The sequence below is a fragment of the Euleptes europaea genome, chromosome 7 (assembly GCF_029931775.1).
Source record: "Euleptes europaea isolate rEulEur1 chromosome 7, rEulEur1.hap1, whole genome shotgun sequence".
In the NCBI taxonomy this organism is placed as follows: domain Eukaryota; kingdom Metazoa; phylum Chordata; class Lepidosauria; order Squamata; family Sphaerodactylidae; genus Euleptes; species Euleptes europaea.
In genome coordinates this window covers 27356785-27384212 of record NC_079318.1, presented here as the reverse complement: position 1 = coordinate 27384212, position 27428 = coordinate 27356785, and the positions used below count along the sequence as shown (strand labels likewise).

Below are 27428 nucleotides of genomic sequence, written 5' to 3'. Positions count from 1 at the left end.
GGCTGCTTTGGAGGGTGGACTCTATGGCATTGTATGCTACTGAAGACCCTGTCCTTTCCATGCTCCATCCCCAAATCTCCAGGAGTTTCCCCAACCTGGATCTGGCCACTCTACCCCCATCCCCCATTGGTGGCCAGGGACAACCAGGCAACCCTACACAACACAGACATGTAATTTAAAGGGCCTGCACAACTTTAGCATGAAAGAGAAGAAAATCCAATCATCCCCAAAGCTTATACCAAGAGCACAGCTTTGGCTTCCCCCCCCCCTTTGGATGAGTTTAGCTTCACCTATATATAAGTTGCAATATCACAAACTACTGTTTTGGATCTGTTTCCCCCAGAAGATATCAAGATTTCAGTTGAGCACCAAAAATATTAGAAATTATTTATCTAAAGTCAAACCAGACAAGATACTAGAAAGAACAGATCTTTACAGGGCTTTTTAAAAATGAAAACTGCAACCAAGAGAGGCCTGATGTGGATGGAGGACTTAGCATAGAGGGAGAAGGGGTTTAAACTTTTCCCATAGTTTTGCCAATCAAACTTAACTTCTTCCCCCTCCTCCCAAGCTATTATTAGCCCTGTAAGGGAAAAAGACAGGCCTATTGCTCTGTTTTTCACCTTTCAAAACTAATAATGGCTGGGCATGGTCAAAACAGTTTGGATTGGCAAAACTGGATAGAATGGGAAGGATTAAACCGTTTCTTCTTCTGATCTGTAGTTCCATTAAAAAAAAAAGTTTTCTAATTTGTTTCTCACTTGATCCTTAACTGTGCTAGACACCTAATGTCAGCATCTTTAACTAGTTCAAGACAATATTTGCAACCTACTGCTAAAATTCAGGCAACAAGACTATCTTGAATTCATCAATGTTAAGCCAAGACAACTGCAACAACCCCTTTCATTTTGAATGAATATCTCTATTTGGCTATCATGTTCAAGAATAGTACTTCATATCTACAGTGCTTACCATGGACCATGAGAATTTAAAATATGGCACAGATTAAATTCATAGTACTTCTCCAAGAAAATGTATCAAAGATATGTCTCTGAAATGGCCAGGAACCAATGAAATTCTCTTTCAACTATCTAAATCAGGGGTGGGGAACCTTTGTCCTTCCAAGGGCCATTTGGACATTTAGAACATCATTCAGGGGCCATACCGGGCATAGATCTCCGGGCATACCGGGGGGAAGAGGCTAGGGTTGCCAGGTCTCCAGCCACCACCTGGAGGTTTGCAAACCTAGGAGAGGCTATGCAGGGAAGGGAGAGAAGGAAAAAAGGAAAGGAAGGAAAGAAAGAAAAGAAGGAAAGAGGAAGAAAGGAAAGGAAAGGAAAGGGAAGGGAAGGGAAGGGAAGGGAAGGGAAGGGAAGGGAAGGGAAGGGAAGGGAAGGGAAGGGAAGGGAAGGGAAGGAAGGAAGGAAGGAAGGAAGGAAGGAAGGAAGGAAGGAAGGAAGGAAGGAAGGAAGGAAGGAAGGAAGGAAGGAAGGAAAGAAGGAAAGAAGGAAAGAAAGAAAGAAAGAAAGGAAGGAAGGAAGGAAAGAGGGAAGAAGGCTTCCCCCACACACACATGCACGCACACACTTGCCAGCGCCCCGGGGATCTCGCGCACACACGCACATACACAGGGAGGGCTGGAGGGGACCCTCAGGTGGCAGTGTGGCAAGCGCGCAGGCCGGGGAATGGAGCACGGGGAGGGGTGGGCGGGGACCCTCGGCAAGTGGCAGGGGGATGGAGGCAGGGGCCTTGGCCGTCCCAAGAACTCAAGGCCGCGGCGAGGCAAGCGCGCAGGCGGCGGCGAGGATGGAGGCAGGGGGCTCGGCCGCTTCAAGAACTGGAGGCAGTGGTGGGGCAAGTGCGCAGGCAGTGGGGGGGGGGAATGGAGGCAGGGGCTTTGCCATCCCAAGAACTCAAGGCAAGCCACTCACTCGCCTGGAAAAAGCTGATAGGGAACGGGCGAAGGGGAGGGGTGCTTCAGATGCTCACTAACAATGTACATGAGGTTTTTCATTACTCATCTGAAGTGAGTTTTCATGTGTGGAAAAAGAGCAGTGGAGCTACTCATTTTTTAAGCACATGGAACAAAATGCATCATTTCCATCATTTGCAGAAGAAGGTTACTTGATTGGGGTAAAAATGGCTGGGATCCATAAATGCTTGCTACGGGAATTGAATTCCTCAGTCAACAGGGGACAAGATTACGCGTATTTAAAATACGACACTTGATAAGATTACAAAACTTCTCATTTAAACAATGTCTCACGACTATTTCACATATATTTCTTTAGCAAGACAATTATTATTATTTTACTTTTTAAATTACACAGACAATACAATTGTTACAGAACTTTTAGACTACCTTGTAAAAAAAATCAATGTGTTTGACTAGACTAAAGGGTTATTAGTGGCCCACAAAGATCGTGCCCTTGACCATGCAGGCATGCGGCATGCAACGTAGCAGCACTCAACAAATTGCAAAGAATGGGGAAGAAAATCAAGGGATGCTCACACAATTATTTGTCAAGGGTCTCCTTACCAAACAGTGAAATCCTATGCCTGACAAGAACTCCAAGTTTGCAGAACAGGCTGAAGACAAAGGGAAAATAAAAGAGAAAAGAGGGAAAAGAAACAAAGGAAGAAGAAAAATAACAGCTGATATATGAGCAAGGAAAAGCAACACGATGTTTTGCAGAAAGAATCAACTGTCTGAGCAGAATGTAGGACTGAGAGTATTAAAAACAAGTTTTCAAGAGCATCTCCTTAACAAACATGGTTAAATAAGCACATATTATAATTAAAGAAAAAAGAAAAACATTGACAACAAAGCTAATAACTTTAGGGAACTTATATGAATAGCTGGTGAAACTGCAGGAAATAAATGCAATCATGAATATTCCTCCGCCCCTTTCACATTATATATAAGAATCCATCTGAGGGGGTAGCCTGCCTGTCTACTTGGTCAAGTTGGTAGAAATTGGAGCACCATCTTGAGATTTGTCTGTTTTAATTGGATTGTTACTGTTTTGTGGTTTAAAATTTGATGGTTTTGATGTATATTTTAAAGGATGTGACCTGCCCTGAGCCTGGCCTTGGCTGGGGAGAACGGGCAAGAAATCGGAATCAATAAATCAATAAATAAATAAAGCGGTAGGCGAGTTTAGAAGATTGTGTAGAAGATTAACTCTGTGCTGGGTTATGGCTACAAAATGTATTTATAGTAGTAAGTAAATACAAAAGTAGATGAAACAAATTCTTTGCATATTTTTAAATCTTAAAAGGAGAGATGGAAAATGCAGTTGGAGAAGATAATGCAACATTTTAGTTGCCATATCCAGCCAGAAATTAGATTACACTTCTTGAGAGGAGGAAGGGAGGGGAGGGGCTGTGGTTCAGTGGTAGAGCTTCTGCATGGCATACAGAAGGCCCAGCTTCAAACCCCAGCATCTCCAGTTCAGAGCACAGGTGATGTGAGAGGCGTTTACCAGAGACTCTAGACAGCCACTGCTAGTCTGAGTAGACAATACTGACTTGGATTGATTCAGTAAAAGGCAGCTTCATGTGTCATGTTTCATGACCAAATTCAGTTCTTAGCAACAATAGAAGTCATTATGAGCATTCATTCAGATTACTCTTTAAGATGCTCAAAATGGATTAAAGTAAATAAATTATCAGGCTATGTTTGTTTCTCTGATCATGACGATCAACATCAGATTCCAAAAATAGGAGCCATGGTCAGTGGTAATTTCTGAGGTGGGGTGGAGGGAGTGGTGACTAAGGTCGGGAGGGCCATGTGGCCATCACAGGGAATCAGCAGAGACAGGGAGACCTGTGGGCAACACAAAGCAGGTGTGCTACAAATGAATAGCTAGCACGGCCTCATGTAGGCTTTGTCTGATGATTTTGTTGGTTGTGACAGGCTCTGCTGTTCATTCACCACCAATGTATCTTCACAGTGCCTCCGGTGCAGCTGCCCTCCCCCTCAGCTATTGATTCTAGGCAGAACTTGATTTGCCACTCAGTGGAAGTTGTCACTTATGTCACACTTCACCAGGTACCACTGGTTACTACTTGCATTGCCCACATCCTTATACTTGATAGAAAAAAAGAAAAAAAAAGGAACAAGCTAAGGAGCCACACCAAAAGCATGACAACGGTCAGCGAACTTGCTCTTGGTCTAACCAACACAGCATCTACGGATTACATGGCCTAGTCTTCATTGTACGCTTGTACAGTGAATGGGATGAGGTGTGACTCCGTGATGTTTCTTTAATTGTTTCACACACACACAAAAAAAACATCAACCAGGTGTCCCATGAGCCATTCCTACTAATCAAATGTTATTAAAAGTGTGTGGCATATGTGGAAGTTACACCAGCGTATCTGAAAGGTATGCTGGTAAAGCAGAGGTACGCTGGCAGCCATCTGCCATGGCTGGGTGCTGGAGATATTCTGGTAACCACCACACAAGTGTAGAAAAAGGGGTAGCCAGAGGCTTGCTGTGGGTGGAGCTGGACTTGGTCAGCTTCCTAAGCCTCTGAGCCTGGGAACACTCCCATAGTCAGCACAAAGTAATACCCAGAAAAACCATGGTATAGCCCAAAGGAAAAGTGCTTGTGCAAAGGAAAAGTTCAAGTGCACCCCCCCAGCCCCAGACATGCCCCTGAGCACCAGTGTAGCTCAGGATGCCAACAACAGCCAATCCCCCTCCCCCTGCAGCACTCTATCTGGCTTCATGGAACTGCTGCCCAAACACACGGGGCATCTACTGCCTTGCAGCAATATGCTCTATGGAAAAGCCCCAGAAGATGGAGCAGCCACAGCTGAAGCGCAGCTTAATACAGGTGATGGGTAAGTATTGTTTGGATGGCTATGCCGTGCACATCGGGGGGGGGGGGCTCAGAATGTGGAGACCCACTCCAGAATGGAGGTGGGCATGGATCCTGCCACTCTGCCACAGGGCTGCTATCCAATTGGTTCCAGCCCAGCTATTGCACGGTTCTAAGCTACTTGGACAACCATCAGCCTTGTACAGCAGTCACAGGCATGTTGAGATAGTGAGGGGTCATCCCATCTTCCCATGGCCTTTTGGAGCCGCTTGCAAAGGCACAGGGGCCATAATGGACAGGTGGCAACCCCAATCATAGCATCTCATCTTGATCTTCCTGCTGCTGTTCAATAAACTCTGGAAGATTCTGTAACTGGGTCCCAGTGTGGTCACTGTTGGACAGATGAGGATTGCTCCCCACCCGCTCCCAATCTTAACCCTCTGCTGGCAGCTTTGTGCGGCTCACATGGGAAGTGGGCTGAAGGTTGGGACAAGTATGCTCTTGCAAGGGTGAGCGTGTGGGTCCCTGGGTCTCACGCTCCCCCAGGTCACTGCTGGCAGCTGATAAACCATGCATATCGACTGGGGGTGCTCGGTGTGGAAGATATGCTGGGGCACACAGGAGCTGATGACAGTTCTGGGCCCTCTGGGTGCAGGAGGGAGGGATGCAATGGGGCATGTCATGATGAACACGTGGAGTCCATATCAGCAGGGCCTTCCCATCCACCACTAGGTTGTTTGTGGAGCCAGTGTCAGCTGTGCACAGCTCAACTGCCTCCCTATGTGGGATTCAAACTGGGGGCATTGGCCATGCTATCCTTGTGCAGTTCCACTGGGCCAAGTCTGTCTTTGCAATGTATCCTACCCAGTTCTATAGGGCTGATAGTGAGATCAGGGCTGTCAGGGAATGCCTAATGCCCTGTGCTGTTCCCCATTGATATATGCCTGATTGACTCAGTTGGTCGGGTGCATTTGGTACATAGTTTGAGTCCAGTCCCTGCCTTACATTTTGCTGCCGATCGCCAGCCAATGGGTAGAATTTGCCTTTAGGACGGCATTCTCCCATCTGGGGCTCAAACCCATGCTTTCAATCTACCCCACAGGCAGCCTTCCCTAGTGAGCTAAGGGGTGTGTGGGATAGTCTTGATTGGGGATGCTGTTGTGCATTGCCCTGTTGCTGCCCTGATGCCTGGGATCCCCCTTCCTGGCAAAAGGGAACTCAGATGAATGCTGGGACTCAAACTCACATCTGTGGGTCTCCCTGTAGCACTTTAACTCCAGGGATCCTGCAGCTTACCCCACAGGGATTGTGGCTCCTGCAGGTCTTTCGTCCCTGTCTTCTGGAGCTCTGCCTGTGGGCAGGAACAGGGAGCTACGGCTGCATTGGCATGCATTGGTAGACTGCGCCCCTACATGCCACAGAGGTGTCAGCAGGACACTGCTTCAAGTGGAGGGGTTCTGCCTGGGTTGCTAGGGGCTTTGGTTTTATAGAGGGGCGTTTGTTACTGTTATTTCCCCCCCCCCCGCCCCCGCAGAATGGCCATAGGATGGTGACTGGCAGTACTTATGTTGTGATGAAGCTCCGCTGGTGCATCTGTGCTGCAGCCAGCAGGCTCTCAGGTTTGTGCAGCAAGTATCTACTTATATTTAACACACTGATAAAATCAGTGTCTCTGCCGATCTGAAATATGAAATGTGATATTAACTGGCCATTCCTGACCTTTCGGCTGCCGAGGATGGTGTGGCTGAAAGGCTTTAGAAGGCCTTTCGGCGGCTTTTTATTTTTTAAATGGGGCATTTTGCCCCACTGAGAACAGCGAGGCTGCACCTGCAAAAAAAGCAGGCACAGCAACGCCATTCTCCCTGCTGGTGTGCTGGGCCAAAAGAGGACAGGAAGCTGCCTACTGGCAGCTCTGCCCCGGCACACCCAGGGAATGCCCCTGGGACGCTGGCACAGGGCTTTGTGCCAGTAGGACGCCAGCTGGTGGCCCTGGGTGGGGCTGCCACAGCAGTGTAGGGAGACTGGCGTCTGGGCCTCCCCACCAGCGTTGGGGCCACTCTGCGCAGCGTAAGTGGCGTGGGTGCCGGCGCAGGGCCCCCCAACACTGGCGCAGCCCCTTCCTGGCCGCCAAAGGACTTTCGTCCCTGAGGCTCAGGAATACCTTAAAAGATATCTGAGTGTTTCAAAAGGAAATTTAGATTCCAGTCATTTTTTAAAAGCATTAAAGGACATATTTTTTAAAAAATGTCAAAAATATGCCAGCGTTTGCCCTTACTCTGCAGCTTAAAAACAAACAGAAATTGCACCAGCTGAAGAAGCGTGCAGCCCAGACATCTAGCTTTAGTTACACAGTGATTGTTAAATTAGAATATTAAAGAAGTAGCAATAGCATGGGAAACAATTCTGGGGTTGAAAAAGATCCAAGAAATTATCCAGATAACAATGATCAGGAAATGATTACCACGTGAGATAAACATGTCAGTGTTAATTTTCTCTCTGCCTTGATTAGATAACTCCATAAATCTGCCTAGCTCCCACAATCAATTATTTTAATTATATTTTACCTTGTTACCATTTCTTTCTCCTTGTTAGAGGCATGCCCCCCACTGCTGAGAGGCCGGCTTGCTGCAGACAGGAAATACAGGCGATGGTTTTTGAAATACTGATCAATTAAAGGGAGGACAACCTGGAATAAACGCATGAAACAAAAACAAATATCTTAAGGCCTGCAGTCCCATCAGTCTTCTTACTCAGTTCATGTTAGATTCATGGAACTGCAGATGTGTTAACACATATTCAATTTCCCTCCATGTTTTTCTCTAATTTTTTTAAACATTCAGGAGATAATCCTTTCCTTCTCCATGGAGGGGATGGAGGTATATGGCTGTGCCCAGACCATGAGTGGCAATGGTAGGGAACAGACAAGACCAGACTACGCAGTATTCAAAATTTATTTATTTATTTGGAAAATGTCTATGCCACCTCTCCAGGGAACCTGTGCAATCATCTCCACCACCAGGGCTGTGTGTGGCTCCTCTCCTACACTGACTCTTTGTAGCAGCCTCTGGGATCTTCATAGCCCTCCCCACTCCCATGGGCCACGCATGTCTAATGGGAAAACCATGAAAATAGGAGCCCCACTCTTACTCTGTACTATGAGTATCATGCATGAGATGGGATCCTGGGTCACTGTTGTGTCTAGCAGGACACAAGACTATAGGTTGGCCATGGCATTTTCGATAACTTTACCACAGCTGACTCCTGATCTCTTTGCTGTGGTGAAGAAGATACCAGATTATGTGGGCAACAGCTCCACTGCATCGATACATGTTATAGTTGCAGCAAAAAACAGAATGATATACTTTACTTTAGCAAAGAACTTGATCTCTTGCTCATAAGGAAACTGTTCTCCTTTGCCTCTGCTGCCACCATCTGTGTGAGAAAAGAAAAGGCGCTGAAGGTCCGATTTAATTTGTATCTTTTTACTATAGTCCTCTTAAACTGAATCTCTCATCCAATTCCTCTACTGAACCTTAATACATTTATAGTGCAGCAAAACTGCAGAACTGAGATTGTGTAAGATTAGTTTAAGTTAATGTCGGTTTGGTCTGACATGGATTAACAGAGGTTCGAGTCCCAAGAGTTCTATATACATAATAGGGTTGCCAACTCCAGGTTGGAAAAATCCTGGTAATTAGGAGGTGGAGCCTGGGGAGGGTCGGGTTTGGGGAGAGGCAGGTATAATGCCATACATTCCATACTCCAAAGCAGCTATTTTCTCCAGGGGAACTGATTTTTATAGTCCGGAGATCAGTTATAATTCCAGGAGATCTCCAGGCCCCACCGGAAAGTTGGCAACCCTAATACATAATAATAATTATGTGCTGTCAAGTTGCAACTGACATATGATGACCTCTCACCAGGTTTTTAAGGCAACAGATGAGCAGAGGTGGTTTGCCATTGCCTTCCTCTGCATAGCAACCCTGGTCTTCTTGGTGGTCTCCCATCCAAATACTAACCACGGCTAACCCTGCTTTAGTTTTCAAGCTCTGACAAGCTCAAGCTAGTCTCTGCTATTCAGGCTGCTTTTATGTACCTCCAGCTTCTCTAAATATATATAAAATAATGTGGCTGGATCCTAAAAATCATGAGTGGAAGGCACTCCTATCAGATCTTCCCCCTAGCAACTCTGATGGGAATTGGGGCCTGTTGTAGACAAAATCCATACAACACAGGACTGTAGCCAGGAAGTGAATCTCAACCCGTTTCACCAGTGGAGCTGGGAGCTTTGTTGACAGAAGAGGGAGAGGTTTTTCTTGATTCCCCTTCCCCTTTGCAGCCCTCCCCATGACACTTTCTTCTTCTTCTTTTTGTCTACGAGACCTCCCCTGGCCAAGCAATGTCTTTTTGCAAGTGACAGGGGCTGCTGCTGTGAAAAGGGGAAAGTTGTGAAAATCAAATTCAGTGACCACCTGGATCCAACTCGTAGTCAACATTTAGTTAACTTTAAATATAATATAAAATAAATAAGTTATGAAGTGAAAAAAAAGTCATTATATATTCATTTTCTCCAGAATCAACTCAATAAATACCCCAATGAGACAAAAATTCATAGGAGGATGACAATTTTCTGTAATTGTTAAAGCAAGGAAGGAAATTAATTAGAACAAAATTAGAATTAAAAAATTTGGGAGTTATTCCATGTCTATCTTTGGATGAACTATAATGTTACCAAGGTTCATGTTTCTGGTTTCTTGAAAATGCTTGGAATTTAGTCATGCCTTTTCCCACATACGCCATAAGAAATAGCTATTTAAATATAATGGTTTTGCTTAGTTTTTTCCCCATAAACCTTACACAGTTTCTTCACAAAGTGCAGCATATGTGGATTAATAGAAATCAAATATATGATCTGAGCAGTAAAATAGAAAGCATTAATTTTTTCCTATACCCTTTGTAAGTTAGAGTGGCAATAAGACCAACCTGTTGGTGACATTAAAATAAGCAAAATTTATCAATTTATTTCTCAAAAATAGACCTGATCATAGTAAAACTCCTTGAACTGTGCAATCCTGAAGGGAGTGAATGCTCTTAGGAGCTAGTGTGACGCCTACACTCGTGTCCGTGCCACTTGTTCCCTGCAAACTGGCATGGACACCTGTGTAAGGCCACTTATGCTGGCCCTCCTGGACTGTGGCGGCGGCACGGCCCTTGGACGCTGGCACTGCCTCCCACTGGCGTTTTCCCAGTGCAAATCACCATGCCAGCGTCCCAGTAGGCGTTTCTGGAGTGTTCCGGGGGGCAAGGCTATCATTAGGCAGTTTCCTAACCCCGTTCGTGATGGGAACACCCCTTAACTCATCGGCGTTGCTGCACCACCATTTTTGGTGGTGAAGCATTGCTGTTTGTAGTGGGGCCTTTCCCCCCATTTTAGGAGTGTTTGTATTCAAACCCATTTTTTTGTATTCAAACCCATTTTTTCCCCCATGGCGGCTGGGAAACCTCTGTGGAGGCTGTCCCTGGCCACCGTCCTTGAGCACTCCGGTTCCCAGGATTGCTCTGGAAGCCATTTACTTCTGTTAATCTGGTAGTTCATTTTAAGAACACATTTTATAATTTCAAAAAAAGGTTATTTAAAATAGCTTACCAAACTCCAAAATATATTGATGGGCTTCATCTACGTATCTTATCAGCTGCTGAAGAAAACTGTAAGCAAATCGTTTCTCAATGGAAGGAGTGTCTAATTCTAGATCTTTTAGACCTCTGGAATAAGAAAAAAAATCCCACTAATTGAAAACCAGCTTATTTGTATAAATTCTCGAATTGTCAAAAAGGTAGCTTTTACATTATCTATTCATCCTTGTGGCTGTTCTTTGTTATTTACACCAAACACAAAACCAGAAAGCAATACATTTCTTCCATATACAGGTTAATATTACTTTTTGAATTACTTTAACTTCTCAGTTTTACATGACATTGTTTTTCACATTAATGAGAAAAATCTGTGATGAGCTAAGTACTGCAGAGAAAGCAGACAAATTAGGAAATGGCTAATCGATACATGCCGTGTCTTTTTTGTAAAAAAAAAAAAAAAAAAGTGCTGGTACTTATATAAGGTTGCACCAATTTCCACCAATTCTTCCCCCTTGGGATTTGGGAGAGCCCCCAAAAAACTGCCAGTATTTAGTACCAGTACCTGAGTACCACACACACACACACACACACACACACACAAAGCCCTGAGTACACCAATGAGCTGCATTCAAGGGTCCAGTGCTGTATTTGTGAAAAACCAAGGAAATGAAGTATGATCTTTATTTTGGTTGATACATTCAGAAAAGTGAAAGTGGCTGAGACATATTTCTGTCTATGATTTTTAAGTTCAGCTCTTTACCACTTCATAGGGCGAAAACGCATGGTCGCTTTAGCCTCCTTTATTCCATTTCAGCCAGGATTCAGCCAGGATCGAACGCATGCGTTTTGCCGAACGTGCGTTCGATCCTGGCTGAACCCTGGCCGAAACAGGGAATAAAGGAGGCTAAAGCGACCATGCGTTTTCTCCCATAGACTGAAGTAGACCACTTTATAGAATACAAATTGAATTGTGTCTGGGCATTTTCATAATCTTAGGCTACGATGGATGCAGTAGTGTGCCAGTAGAAAAGAGCAAGAGTCCAGAAGCACCTTAAACACTAACAAAATGTCTAGCTGGTTATGAGCTTTTGTGAGTCACAGCTTACTTCTTCACCAGTGCAAGAACCCTAGTAGTAAATCTTTGGTGGACTTTATTTCCCTAACCGTGAGCTTTCTTGAGAGTTTTTTTCACACCTGACACCTTCCCTGCAAAGAAATAAAATCAAGAAAAGGTGTGTTTATGTACACCATTAAGTGCAAAAAAATGTGCAAATGACAAGTGGTTAAGCATTAGGCCCTTATAATCGAAAAAATATCACATGTAAAATGAGTATAGCCCTTTTCATTTATTTTTCTTTACACGTGTTGTTGCTATAATCCTTTTCATTTTGGCCATTTTCATCGCCAGAGTTTCCAATTCATCTATCTTATGGCATTATTGTTCAATTTTTACCCAATTAATAAATTATATAGCTTCTTGGCACTCTTTAATACACAATGTATATGCAACTCATGCAAAGAGCAGCAAACGTTTTACTGGTAATAATTCTGTCCAATTTTCCTGTCCACTAGGTGGGAGGAAAGTCCTAACGACCATAGTTTCACAGCAGGGGTCCTCAGGTCACAGGCCAATGTCAAAGTCTGAGGTCCAATAACACAATCCTAATGCAAGGTCAGTGACCTGGATTGCCCAGGCTAGCCTGATCTCATCAGATCTCAGATGCTAAGCAGGGTCAGCCCTGGTTAGTATTTGGATGGGAAACCACCAAGGACTACCAGGGTTGCTGTGCAGAGGAAGGCACTGGCAAACCACCTCTGTTAGTCTCTTGCCATGAAAACCCCAAAAGGGGTTGCCATAAGTCGGCTGCGACTTGAAGGCACTTCACACACACACAATGCAAGGTCAGAAGTAGGGTTGCCAGCTCCAGGTTGGGAAATACCTGGAGATTTTAGGAGTAGAGCCTGAGCAGGCGGGGTTTGGAGAGGGGACGGACTTCAATGCTATAGAGTCCAATGCCATAGAGTGCCAAAGCGGTCATTTTCTCCAGGGGAACTGATCTTTGTCATCTGGAGATCAGTTGTCATAGCAGGAGATCTCCAGCCACCATCTGGAGGTTAGAATTCAAAAGGAACCTCGTGCTTAATGATAGGTTATCATAAAAGAAAAAAAGCACTGATGGCTAAAGCAACCAGAATTATCTATTAGTTTCCTACAATAGCAATATGCTATAATACAAAAAATGATTAACAAGAATTCATAACAAAGTGCAATATCATACATCCAACACTGTTACTATAAAGTCCCAAAGCAATGGAAAAATCTGCCTAGGAATCCTAGGACTGCCACATTAATAACTCGCAGTTCCTCTCGCCGGAGTAGGCTTGATCCGGGTGCGATTCCCACCAACCTGGAAGTATTATACCATATTGCATTGTAGGAAACTAATAGATAATTCTGGTTGCTTTAGCCATCAGTGCTTTTTTTTTTCCTTTTATGATAACCATCTGGAGGTTGGCAACCCTAGTCAGAAGGCAGTCCAAGGTCTCAGTCCAGGTTCAAAGCATGTGTTTCAAAGGCAGGGTCCGGAAGCAGTCCAAAGGTTCCACAAATTGATCTCAAGCAGGTCAGGAAACTGGTGCGGCCATCAGCAATGCTGCAGATACATTGATCCCACGCTGGCTCTGTCCTCACTGCAGCCTCATAGAGGGTGTTTCCTTGTAGGTGAGGCTAGTCCCCATGTCAGGATCCCCTCCAAGAAGAAAGGACATACTGATATCTCTGTTATTCCAAGGGATCCTTGATTTTTGTGTGTTTGTTTTGTTTTTGATCTGGAGAAGATCTTTAGTGTCATGGTTCATAACCACCACACTGCTCTATTCACTTGTTTGTGCCAAGCACAAACCAAGCACAAACTGAAAGACGGAATTTTTTTAAAATACCTATACGCCAGTTGCTTTAATCCAATATATTTTAGGGAAGCTATCATTTTTCACACACAGCCTTTGTGGCGCAAACAGGTGTTTTAAGGAGGTTCAAAAACGCAAATATAAATAAAAATTATTTTCAGATTTACTACATGATGTATATTCAATGAAAGTAAAGTATAATATTTTCCTGTTTTTTAAAAAACAAAAGTTCACCTATCCTGTAATTTCTTTTATATTAAACACAATGCTCCAAATGCTTAATTCAGTTCTATAAAAGTACATTACTACTGGATTAGAATTTACCTGGAGACAACGTATCCATTAATCTGTAGAAATTTAAGAATATCCTGTGCTTTCTCTCTATCCTTGGCCTTCTCTTTAGCTGTCAGTGTGTCATACGGAACAAGTAAAGGATGGTTTCCTCCTCCCACTATAATAAATTAAGAAAATGACAAGGTAGTGAAATTGAAGGGCAGAAACAGGACATGTTGCACATAACAGCATTGTAGTGCATAGGACTTCTAACTTTAAATTATCCATATTATTACTGTTTACACACTTGGCACACATGAAATAAATTTAATGCTTTTATATACACAGGCAAAATCCTTTCCTTTCCTTTATCCCTTAGAAGATCCCTGATCCATAGACTTCCGGTGCTGAGCTGGGCTGAGTGCTACGTCTTCCCAGGAGCTCCTGGGAGAAAATCCAAGTTTGCATGTAATTTGGGGTGTTTTACCGCACCCCAACCCAGCCCTTGCAAGTGGGCTGAGAGGCAGGAATTCCCTGCAGCCATATATGCGGTCTGACCTCCTGAATACTCCGAGGGAGCTTACTAAGTCCCCCGGAGTTTCAGACGTTTGGTCCCGTGGGCACGAAGGGATTGAAATCGCCAGCGCGCAACTTCGGCTTTAGACTCTACCCTCCAGCACCCTATAAACATCATAAGGACTATATCAAGATTAAAGCCTCACCTCCGGGCGCCCAAGTGAGTAGATAAGAACCCTTCGTCTTTCACTGGCGTTATCAAATAACAGGGGGTTGAAGAAAACATTCCTGGTAACTGCTTTTCTCCCTTAATTGAACTGGATGATTTTGCTGTATGAGATCCATCAGACAAAGCAGCAAGAGCCTTATCAAATTGATCAACTTTAACTAAAACAACGAGCCTGAATGATTGACGTAAGATCTGCCAATCCGACGCGTTCTTAAAGGAAGGGGAGGGAGAAATCTTTGAGAATTTGCATGGGGCCCTCCAGCCACGTCTACAACTAAGAGGATTCTTTGACCGGAAGACTCTGTGCTTTACCCAACACCCCTCTCCACTCCTCTACAAAATCAACAGGAAGAAGGTCGTAGGACCGGAAATTCGTCTTACTTGTGTTACTTCAAAACCATTCCTGAAGGTAATAACCATAGAGAAGAGACGATAGAAGGTCCACGATGAGGCAATTCCTGAAATACTTCCTGGCTTAGCCGATCTAGAGCGTCTGGAAACTCGTTGGTATTTTCAATTTTAAAAAAGTTTTCTTTTTAAGTTTAAATACTTATTTTTTCAACCCGAAAAAGATATTAAGTTGGTCAATGAAGTATTCTCTATCAACTATATGTGATGGACTCCTGCTAGATGACCAGCAAATTTTTAATTAAGTTACATATTCTGGAACCTCCCCCTGATCTGGCTTAATACATAGCCCTGCTCCTATGAAATCAAAGGGAATTTTACAGAATTCAACCATGGAAAAAAAAGTACAGGACATGCTTGCTAAACATTCTGAGGCGACAATTAAACAATTAAAACAGATTTCAACACAGATGGCTCAACTGATTTCAATGATGACGACTCTTGACCAATCATCACAGGTATGCAATCAGAAGTTGGATCTGGTTATAGAAGACATAAAAGTCTTGAAAAGTCAAACGATGACCACAAATACAGACATACAAGCAATGGACTCTTCTGCCCAAAAAGTCATGGAAGAATACAAGGATACAAAGAAGAAGACAGAAGTTCAAGAAAGCAACCAGCCGGCGATAAAGAGATCAGACATACAAGAAATGGACTTTTCATTTAAAAAAGTCATGGAACGACGTGTGGATATAAGGAAGAAGAGAGCAGGTCAAGGAATACAGATTGAAGCCACGATGGAGATGAAGCCCAGAAAGAGTTATTTTTGGATACGTACCCTGTCTGAGGAAATGAGAGAGAACAAAGAAATCCTGTTCCCATACCTGACTGGCCTATTTCAGTTACAGAAGGAAGTATTAGACCATGGTTAAAGGATTGATTTAAACATGATTGCTGGATCCAAAGGCTTTGATAGTGTGGACGGGTGGCATGGCTATTAATGATGTAGTGGAATTAAGATTAAGACATCATTTTGGGAATATAAAAATAAGTCCTCCTTATATAGATTATCAATTGATATAAAGGTATATTGGAATGGGTGGACTTTTGATATGGATTTGGGATATGATTTACACTGAAATAAGATTGATTAAACAGGAATCCCCAAAATACCGGAGAGAATGTTGTTTAGTATGATTAAATTTATGTTATAATGGCTGCAATTTGAGGTAGCCAAATAGAAAGGGACAAAGGTTTCAGAATAAAGGGATTAAATCATTTTACTGTTAGAACTGGTGGAGTTGGAGAAACTAGAGGGGAGAATTGAAGGAATCACTGTAACAATGTACAAGATCTGGGAATAATGGAAGGTTACTTTTTATTCTGATCCAAAATGTAAAATTATATATAACATGAAACTTTAGAATGAAATTAATGCTAGGATCAGTATATGTTAACGAAGGATAATAACACTTTATTAAGAGGTAGATGGAGGTGATGGGGAAGTCGCTTTATTTTTCTTTATGTTTAATGGTAATTAAGACAACATTCAATATAATTGTGATTGTGATATTATTTTTACACTGTTGTCAAAATTATGGAGAATTTATAGTTTTAAAAAACCAATAAAATTTATATTAAAAAAAAAAGAAGATCCCTGATCCATTGATCTTGAGCAGCATAAATCTAATGTTTGAGGGATATAAGGACTGAAATAAATCTTGCCACTGACAATGTAGCCTTAGGATCCCTGTCACTTAATAAAAAAGGCATTATGTCAGACACAGAGGCATTAGATTTATATGTTAAAAGGGGAGAGATATAATGTGATTGAAGTTCCTCATAAAAGCGGCATTCCAAGAGGGCATGAGCTAATGAATCAATAGAGCCAGAAGAGCAAGGACAGGTCCTGTCTGGGTATGGACACAGGCAAAATCAATAAAAGTAGAGATTTTTAAAATAAACTGTGTCCAAGATCAAGGAAATGGAGGATTAAGCAATTCCTGTTCTCAATGAAAAACAAAATAGTCTTAAATCTGTGCAGGACTACCAGGTAATTAAGGGAAGACAGCCAATCTTTCACTCTCTATCTTGGCATAGGATAAGCCTCTCTTCCCTCTGACTTGGCATAGGTCAGTAAACAAGCTGTAGCCCATTACCATAACAAAAAGAAAAGAGCCAGGAGAAAAAGCGGGCCTGCACACAATCTGATCACACTTACTGAGGAAAACAGCCATTCAAGAGAGAAGTTGAGACCAACAACTTGTACAAATTTTGCCTGTTTCTGTGTAGGAACCAGAAGAAGGGTTTTTGTCCTGATGCTCAAGCTATCTAGCATAAATTTGGGCTCAGATTAGAAAGTGAGCCACAATTTCAGTTGCACATGTCTAGGGTTCATATTTCCTTTGATCACACATAGAAGAAACTGAACTTTTCTTTGCAATAAGTTTTCCAAAAAAAAGAGGAAGATTTAAAAGTAAAAAAAAAATGAAACTTAATTTTATATGTACGCATCACACACATCACCACCCCCTCATTACTAAAACAGGCAATACTTAACTGTACCTTCTGAGGTTTTAACTCCCATTTTGCTTTTTCTATTATCTTCTTTTCATACTAATTGATAGGGATGAAATCCCCCAATCTGACAAGCTATAGTTATTAGGTTGTCACTTAGATATTAGGTAATTCAAATTTCCCACATTTCTATACTGTGCGTTTCTCTGTCAAATACTACTGAACTTTCTGACAGGAACTGCATTTTCTGCTCTTTTCAGACCTATTATTGTTCAGCAATGCACTGTCCTCAGGTAATCCAAGCTAATCATTTTTTTTATAAAGATGTAAGCAAATAGATGATTTACCTTTTGCTTCAAGCTCCATTTTCTTTTTCTTTGCCCATATGTTGTGATAGTTTTCAGCCATCATCTCAGCCATAGCCTTAAGGGGAAAAAATGGGTTGGATCCAAACTACCGTGAATATATTTCATAGAATATAACTTTCCCACCTTCATCCTCCTACTGTAGTTCCAAAATGTTATCCCTGAAGGTTAGGAAACCTTCGGGAAAGCACAGAGAACATAACCAACTTTAGTGGTGGGGCGGGAGGGAAACTGCAGACTAATTGGGCCCCTCCAAATGCAACTGCTTCATTACGGCCAATCTTGCATGAAGTTAGCTTTGCATTTTTTTATTTTATATGATTTTTTTTGCTTATGGTCCCTTAGTGAAGACAAACTCTGAATAAAGATGTCACTCAGATTTTCTTTAAAATAGCTATCCTGTTCACACATCAATTTACAAATCTAAAAATCTAGCTTCAAGAAATAATCTCAAACATTATGAGTTGTATATTACCATTAGCAAATGGAATGAGTTTGCAGAAGTAGATCTTCCTTCAACAAGCCCCTGTAGATCCTCAGAGCCTCTGCTAAGGTTTGGGGGAGTCTCTAAACAATATGCAGTGCAGCATGAAGAAAGGCCACTGTTGTAAGGACAGGGAATCACGCAAAAATTCCTAACCCAATCTTGATCTCCCACTCTGAAGAACTGAGGCTTACTTCACTCAGGTAAGAGGGAGGGGTTAATTTCACCCAAACCCCTCTTCTTCCTACAGCCACAACCACACATGGCATTTTGTTTATAAATGCCCCCAACACTATGAATATGTTTTTCTTGGTGCATAGTGGGCTGCTGTGGGAATATGAAGACAAGGAAGATCTACCCCTTCTGTTCATGAATAGTTGGATTTAAGCTCAAGACCTTTGGTCAAAGGAGCTAGTAAATAAATGGAAAAATGAATAGTTGGATCCAATCCAATATACTCTGCATAGGGAATTACAAAATACTGAGAGACCAGTAGAATAAAAAATAGATTTCCATAAACAAAAAGAGTTGTTGGAATAAAAACAATAACAAAAACCCCAGAGCCCTGTATGTATGTGGCAGGCTGCATTCCTGACTATGGCAGACACAGCTCAACATATATGGCTCTTCTTCTTCCATAGCTGGTAATGAGAAAGATCAATGGATAAGAGAAGGGCTCACTTGCAGGAAGCCTGCAGCAGGTGCCCAGTGATTTCCTTTGATGTTAAAAAAAAAACTTCTTGTCTATGGCATTCTTGTGGAATATTACAGCTAAAATCCCTGAACCCTGAACTTGAAATATGTGTTTTAAAATCAGACCTCTGGGTAAACAGTTACCAGAGACAAGCATGAATCTTACATTATACGAAAATTAACAAACAAAAATTGTCTTAATTAATTATATACATAGGGTTGCCAACTGCCAGGTAGTAGCAGGAGATCTCCTGCTAATTCAACTGATCTCCAGCCGATAGAGATCAGATCACCTGGAGAAAAATGGCCGCTTTGGCAATTGAACTCTATGGCATTGAAGTCCCTCCCCTCCCCAAACCCCGCTCTCCTCAGGCTCCGCCCCCAAAATCTCCTGCTGGTGGCGAAGAGGGACCTGGCAACCCTATACATATATCACATTGGCTATGATATAACTTACGTGCAGCTCTCTGGAGAGAGTAACGTTACTCATGTCAATTGCACGGGGAGTATAGCCATGGACAGTATCTACAGAAACCTGAATAAATATTAACAGATGTGTAAAAGAAGAGTGAACAATCACAAACATTAAGTAATAAAAATGTACAATAGCTTGTAAAGGACAAAAATATTAAATCCATTGGGCAAGAGAGAATTGAACATATAACATGTTCATATGTATTTCTTTATTAAATTGCAAAATACTGCGGAAGAATGAGAGCTGGCCATAGTATAGTTGTTGGAGTGAGAGCGACTCAGCATGCCTTGACATTGGGAGGTGCTAATTTACTCTAAGTTTGTTGTTGTCTCTTAAATGGGATGTTCCTCTTTAACTGAACCTGGGGACTGCCCTCTAACTCCTCCTCCTTCTTTCTCAGTAGCCATTTTGTCTCTCTCTTTTCCACATGGTCTGCATTGAGGCAGATGTTTCTACAGATCTCTCCTGTAAAAACAAAACAATCATACTTGCACTCACATGACGCTGGATTAGCTAGCCACTTGTATAGGGAAATGTATTCTTTAGATGAGGCTTTCTATCTTTTATCAACGGCAACAAGAATGTTAACAGACTAAACTTGAATAAATATAAGTTCTACTTTTTTGCAATTTACTTTTTGGGAAGATTGATTTTATTGCACTCAATATCACGCTTCCATGACTTGGCAAACTGCCATATTAATCATACATAAAAACCAATATAATTGTTGTTTTTTTAATCTAGTTAGTGCAAAACTGTCATTATCTGCAAACAATTAACTTTGCAGTGTCAGTTTCCCATTTAATAATTGGCATGTGCATAATTTGCATGTGCAAGTATTCAGAATAAAATCAAAGATATTTAGGTTACAAATAAAAGGTAACATCCTTAATGCAATACTCCTTCAAAATTGCACCAGGTGCAGGCAAAACACAGGTATGCTACACCAACCTGTTCATTTCACATGCTCAGTTTTCGTTCATGTAACCTTAATGATTTCATTGGGACTGAGCACACATAAGTACCGATGGCAAAATGCCTAAAATGACAATCTGAAAGCAAAACAAACGTTTATGGATCCTATCCTTCCTGTTGGGAAAAGTTTGTCTTTACTAGAAAAGGGAACATACAATGCCAGTGCCTCAGTTTTCTTTCTTGCAACACAATATGTAATTAAATTGGTCTTTGCGACTGACTGAAGCCCATTTCTATAATATATTGCAATTTGTACATCATTGCAATTTAATCAGAAGCATTTTCTGTGGTCTGTAAATCAACAGCAAGCACATCTATGAAACAGTGTCATTACAATGAAAAATTCAGGCTATAGTAGCCTGAAGCAATCAAAATTTCTTATATAGGCAGCTTTACTAATGTGTGACAATATGACAGAAGTAATTCCAGAGAAGTAGCATGCTGCAGTGAACTCCTAAACAGAGTTACAATTCTAGACCCAATGAATTCAAAAGGGTAGGATTTTGCATAGGATGGCACTGTCAATCCCTTACAGCAAAAGTAAACATCTTAAAGACCAACATGTTCTTAATGAAGCATTAGCTTTTGGGGACTGGAACCCACCACCATCACATACTTGACAGGAGGGCTTATGCGACATTATCTGTCTGTTGTTCTATCTATCTAAAAGTTAAGGAGAAAAAAGTTGTAAAAAGGGCAATGAATGGATCTGTGTGACTCCTACTTATTATGACTGAGGAAGAACTGCAAATAAATCCAAAGATGAACTCATGTTGGAGGCAAGATGCCTAACCCTTGTCCAAAAACCACAAGCTCCATGAGATGACATTATTCAAGTGGAAGCATAAGAAACACAAACAGCTTGATACGTACCTGACTTGTCTGTGAAATACGGCGTGGCCTGTTATAAAGAGCCATAGTATCTCCTTCCCTTGTTCTTTCAACCCTCCATCCCCAAGCAAGCATGGTTTTCAGAGACTCTTTGATTGGCCATCTATAAATTTCTTTTTCCTATGGAAAGCACATATACGATATCTTGCTGGACATAAAGTAGCTTTAAGGGGGAGACATACCATTATTCATTTTTTAAAAATCTTTAATGATTCTGCTCAAGTGACCACTAGGTCTTACATCCCACTCTTTCTTCAAAGTGGTTTACTTGGGGCTCCCAGCTGTTTTCCCATTCAGGGCAGAAATCAGATTAACACTGTCTAAGTTCCCTGACAGTTCACTAGGTTCTATGTAGTATTTCAAGCCAATTAATACCTGGGAGATCACCCAAACTGTGTAAGCTAAGACGAGGGTTACTGAATACAGAAAAGCTCTGGTTGTTAATTCTATATACATCTATTTGAAATTTAATTCCACTGCAACCAATGCCACTATTTGTAAATACATTTAGAACTTGGGTGTGAAGATGGATAAGCACATTACCTACATAACAAATGCAGATGTGGACTGATAGCCTCACTATGCACAAGACTGATTATCCAATTTTCTTGTTCCTCATATAATTGTACTTTCCAACAAATCATTGCACAATATGAGAAAAAGGATATGCCAGTCATTTAAACCAAATACGTGAACACAGCCACAGAAGAAGAGAAAAGTAAAATGTATGTATTGCATTTAAATCTTGCCATTCTTTCATGGTGGAACTCAAGACAATTTCAAGCAGCCTATTCATCCAAGCCCTGACCCGATTTGCTTTCATGCAGCTGGATCATGCATTCCCAGACCAGACCTCGGGCCTATTGGTAACTTATTTGTTGTAAGTCAATGATTTATTGATATATTCAAATCATGTAAGCATTTAATGAATGTACCATCATAAGGAAAAAGGGCAGCATGCAGAACAGTGGGTTTTAAGATGGAAATTACTGTGCATTGTACTAGCATCCTCAGACAATGGCCATTCCATTTAGAAAAAAACAGCATGATATTGTTAAGTACTGAGAAACTTCTCTATTCATTGAAAAAACAATAAAACTAAAATAGGTCCTTTATCCTTCAGGAAGCAATCAGCATGAATAGATTTCTTACCTTTTCTGATAAAAGTTTATATTGTTTCATTAATGGCTGCACTTTGGAAGATTCTGAGTATATTTCACCATACATCCACCCATTTGCAAACTGACAAAATTAAATGAAAGGGATGAGGAAAGACAACAGATTAGGAACCTTGATGCAATGAATAGTTTAGCTGCTGTTTTTGTACACTATCAACAGTTCTTTTTCTTAACCTGGATGCTTATCAACTGACACACATCCATACAAGAAAATACATGGAATGTCATTCCCCCCTTTAATTATTGTGAATTTACACTTTTCATGGCTGCAACAATATCCTTTAATCAGTGTTCATATAAGAACCCATATAAGTTTTAAAGACTATAATTTAAAATCCTGCTAATGTTTGGGGTGAATTTCCATCCCAGTTGAATTTTTTTGGCAGGATGCATAGAGAAATGGCTCTAGTTTTATTTATTTATTTTAGGACATTGTCACCAGCACATTGGTAAATAATATCCCCAAAGCACAGCCACTTTCAATTTAACAGTTTACTTTCTGTAAAAAAAACAAAATCTACCAAGGTATAAAATAATCCCAGCAATCTATTGATTTCATCATTGGAGTGCTTCATTAGTTCTGCCACAACAATTTTTTGGGGTAAAAAAAATCCCATATACCAGTATTTTCTTCCCAGAAATCACTAATCCACGGAAACATTTGGAGTGTTCTGGAGAAATACAGTTCCTCATGATGACCTGATGACCCTTTAGGATAATGTGGAGAATATTTACCTCACTTCAGAGTTATGGTTTTGGGGAAGCAAAAAATACCTCAGATACCAATATGTGTGTCTGTTAAGTGCCGTCAAGTCGCTTCTGACTCGCAAACAGCATTAGTAAGTATTAATGTGAGAAGTTTTCCACCTCATGTGAAAGTGTATTTCCAGGTTCTGGGTGTTTGGGTATTGTGAAACACAGTGTCTTGTGCCACTGGCTGTTAGCCATGGGTTTCTTTCATGGAACATACGCACTGTTCACAAGGCAGAGCCACCAGTGAAAATCACTGGACTGGGCAAGTGTTGCCTACTCTACCAGATGTGTCTGTCTCAGCATGATATAGCAGAAGACAACGATGCAAATATTTGGTGACCAAAAATACAAAATCCTCCTTTAATAATAAAAAATATTAAGTAAATTAACCACTACAGATGTAAAAACAGGAACTAACATTTGCTGAAACTCAGACAAGATGCGTATGTTTAAAGAATTTATTTGGAATAAAGAAGACAAACAATTCTAAAAACACCTTATAAACAAAGATTCTGTAATGAATACCAACATGAAGAACATGTTTGTAATGCTGGACAGATGGATTCTTAGTATTTTAAATATGGATAGACAAATATATGATATACAAAATTTTACCTTTTCCATACACCATTTATCATGGGAATGTTCAGCATATTTGTTAAGAAAGTAATCTAGCTTTTCAGGAATTGTGATGCTGGGAAAGGAAAAACAAAACAGATACCAATTAAAAATAATCAGCTCATTATGCCAAAGTATTTGAGCTTGCATTTCCTTGTGAAAGCTGTAATACTGATAACAGGGTGAGAGTACTATTAGTAGTTTGCCAGCATGGTGCCATAGCATGGTATTAGTAATTTGCCAGCATGGTGCCATAGCTTGATCTACTTAGACTGGCTGGTACCACTGGATCAAGTTCATCAGTTTTGTTGAATAAATTTCAACTAAAAGGTTTTAATTTGATTTTGAATAGATGTGCAATTAATTTTTACTCTTTTGAAATTTTATTGTTAGGGGAGGGGACGTGGTTCAGTGGTAGAGCATCTGCTTGGTATGTAAAAGGTCCCAGGTTCAATCCCTGGCATCTCCAGTTAAAGGGACTAGGCAAGTAGGTGATGTCAAAGACCTCTGCCTGTGACCCTGGAGAGCCACTGCCGGTCTAAGTAGACAATACTGTCTTTGATGGACTAAGGGTCTGATTCAGTATAAGGCAGCTTCATGTGCGTTCATGTGTGTTCTATTGTAAATTAGTGAACAACACAGTTTAAGGGGCCCACCTCTAGCGCCCCCCTGCTGCCCCCTTGCCTCTTAGTGCCCCCCCTAGGTAATCCCACCCCCCAGGGGGTGGTACAGCCCACTTTGGGAACACTAAGTTATATCTACTAATAAAGATAAAGCAAAAGAACAATTCCACATGATTAATCAATTGGATGTTTGAATAACTTATGCTCATTTGCGGATTTTCTGAAACTTACAATTAGAGTAAACTACTTTGTGATCACCCCATTTATAATTTAGTATAGCCAGCTGGTTTATAGGGTAAAAGCTAGATATTTAAAAGCACCGAAGCAAGGAAGACTGCATACGTTTTGTAACACATTAAACTTCGCATAATACCTATACATCAAAATAACCTGCGGTAGAATAAAAATCTTACTTAGAAGTATCAACAGGTTGTGGGTTAAAGTTCCCGTCTGAATCCATGGAAGCCTGTTTCTCCAGTACGCCAACATAATTCGATTCCATGTAATCAGGAGGTAAAGCACCTGCCACTGCACTCAGGCAGGGCAAAGCTAGTTTGAAGAGTTCTTGTTCATATTTCTGCAGAGAGAAAGCAGAATGCAAGAGACCTAGTGGTGAACTCCATTTTCCTGAAAAGGATTAAAAAATCTAAGTTCCCTGCTGAATCAGACCAGAGAATCACCTATTCCAGTATCCTGTCTCATATAGTGGTCAAACAGTTGTCCTGGAGAGCAAACGAAAAGGACACAGGGGTTGAGGCCGTCCTTGAATGTGCCTCCTAGCACCCAGTTCTCAAGAGTTTTACGGTGCCATCCTAATCAGATTTGCAACCTTCTAAGCCCACTGACTTCAATTGACTGATGTGTAACTCTGCTCAGGATGATATTGACGCTGCTTCTGGATGTGGAGCTTCCCTTTAGTCATCTTTGCTAGTAGCCACTGGTGAATCTATCCTTCGCAAATCTGTCCAATCCTCTTTCAAAACCATCTATACTAGTGGCCACCACAGCGTTCACTGTCAAAGAATTCAATAGGGCTGTTGAAAAAAAAAATCCAGGCGGGTTCGGATTCAGCCGAACCCGGCTTGACTTGGGTCCGGTTCGGCCGAATTCCGAACCCCGTTTGGGAATGCCAAATTTGGCAGGAAATTCGGCATTCCTGAACAAATTCGGTTTAAAGACCCCCCCGCCCAGTTTCCCGGGACTAAACAGATGGGAAGCCAGGGAGGGTTTAAACTGCTCCGCTGCCTGGGTCCCGACGCTCAGCTGTTGGGCCGGAGTGGGGGTTTAAACTGCTCCGCGCTGCCTGCCCAGGCAGCGCGGAGCAGTTTAAAGAACCCCTACCCGGTTTCCTGGGAGTCCCTTGAAACCCGGAGGGGGGTCTTTAAACTGCTCCACGCTTCCAGCATGGAGCAGCTTAAAAAAAACCCCGCCCAGTTTCCTGCGACTCCCAGGAAACGGGGCAGGGGGGGTCTTTAAAGGTGGGAAAAGGTAGGTTCGGGGAATGCCGAACCTGCCGAATTTAACCGGCGAATGCTGGAACTCGCCGAATTCGGCGCGTCCTTTTCCCGCCTTTTTTTGAGTTTGGTTCCATCCGAACTGAAAACCCCTGAATCGGGGGAAATTCGGCTGTTTGTTCGGTTCGGACGAACCGAATCGACAGCCCTAAATTCAACAATTGAATTACTGTCTGAGTGAAGGAGCACCCTTCATACACTTTGCTACCATCTCTTGCGCTTTCATCTAACATGATGTAGCCCTCCTCTGAGTAAGCACACTGGATTGGACATGGGTCCCTTAGCATCTTCCACAGGACCACAGCATTCAGTGTTTTAAAGTGCAGTGCAGAACTTATTTTTCAACAGACCGATTTGGAATGCTTATCTGGATACATTTTGTGAGCTGCTCTGGAACTGAAGGATTAAATATCGTATACATGTTAATCCGTGTAAACCGAATGGCCTTCTCTAAACAGATGTGTTGTCAGATCTATGCAAAAAGCACCGCTTTGTGTCCTTTTTTTCTGTGTGCAACTTCCTGCACAACAATCTTATTCTACAACCTGACGTAAGTTCAGGTACAATTACTAAAAAAGTCCTTGTTCACATGTAATAAATATAAACGTAATTGCAAATAACCATGCAATACCTTTATTTCTGCTGGTAAATTAATCATCTGATCCAATAATTAACTATGCAATACAGTGGAATGTAAATGAGCAATGGAAATACAGGCCTATAGGCTTGACTCTTTCCTCTTGGAGCTATAATCACTCATCCGATATTGGAGAATAAAAAAGCCTTGGGCGGTATTTAGTTATTTATTTTATATCCTACCTTCCTCCCCAATGGGGATCCAAAGTGGCTTACATTATTCTCCTCTCCATTTTATTCTCACAACAACCCTGTGAGGTAGATTAGGTGTGACTGGCCCAAGGTCACCCAGTGAGCTTCCGTGGCAGAGTGGGGATTCAAACCTGAGTCTCCCAGATCCTAATTTGACACTCTTACCACTACACCATGCTGGCTCTCAAACAAACAAAAAACAAGAAAAACCCATAATAAAAGAACTACTTGTAACTAATATGCACAACTTATAACATACTTATTGTAGAACTAAAAACTGCTTTATTAGAATTGTCAACTTGTATTCTTATTACATTACCAGTCTATGGTAGGGAGACTATAAGGTGCATTTTAAAGGGAGTTCACAATTCAGTATAATAAGATTCATTTTGCTGAAAAGTAATGAAAAAAATCTGCTGCACACTTCAGTCTTATTTGGTGTACTTATTTGGGTCACAGTTACTATTTATACTATACATTTAACCTTACCTTTTGAGACAAGGCATCAAATATACCCCAGAACAACTTTCTGGACAAGTGAAGTTCCTCTTCTGAAGCAGCACCAAAGTTTCCCCATCCTCCTTGTAAGCAATAATACTTCCAGCATCTTTCATAATGATTTGTCAGCAACTGAATAAAATGTGAATGCATGAAAATATATTTCTCCTTTATTTCTTTTCTAGTTATCATTTGACTACTAAAACCCATCCAATATTTTTTTGGATCAGAATTTCCTTTCCTTTTATTTCAGGCTCATCTGACCAGAGGTCTTGAG

The 27428-nt window shown here is 41.6% G+C and overlaps 1 protein-coding gene across 1 annotated transcript in view; it reads right to left on the bottom strand.

The window, feature by feature from the left end:
* The window catches only part of RYR2 (ryanodine receptor 2), a 308323-nt gene that overhangs the window by 103376 nt on the left and 177519 nt on the right, over positions 1-27428 (bottom strand). Inside the window, exons 53-64 of the mRNA XM_056853337.1 lie at positions 27143-27283; positions 24725-24888; positions 23686-23764; positions 22292-22381; positions 21122-21259; positions 19256-19333; positions 17604-17679; positions 13695-13821; positions 10477-10592; positions 8197-8261; positions 7394-7515; positions 2540-2589 (exon numbers count right to left, since the gene is read on the bottom strand). Of these exons, the coding sequence (XP_056709315.1) occupies positions 2540-2589; positions 7394-7515; positions 8197-8261; positions 10477-10592; positions 13695-13821; positions 17604-17679; positions 19256-19333; positions 21122-21259; positions 22292-22381; positions 23686-23764; positions 24725-24888; positions 27143-27283 (1246 nt within the window). The remainder of the gene's footprint in view (positions 1-2539; positions 2590-7393; positions 7516-8196; positions 8262-10476; positions 10593-13694; positions 13822-17603; positions 17680-19255; positions 19334-21121; positions 21260-22291; positions 22382-23685; positions 23765-24724; positions 24889-27142; positions 27284-27428) is intronic.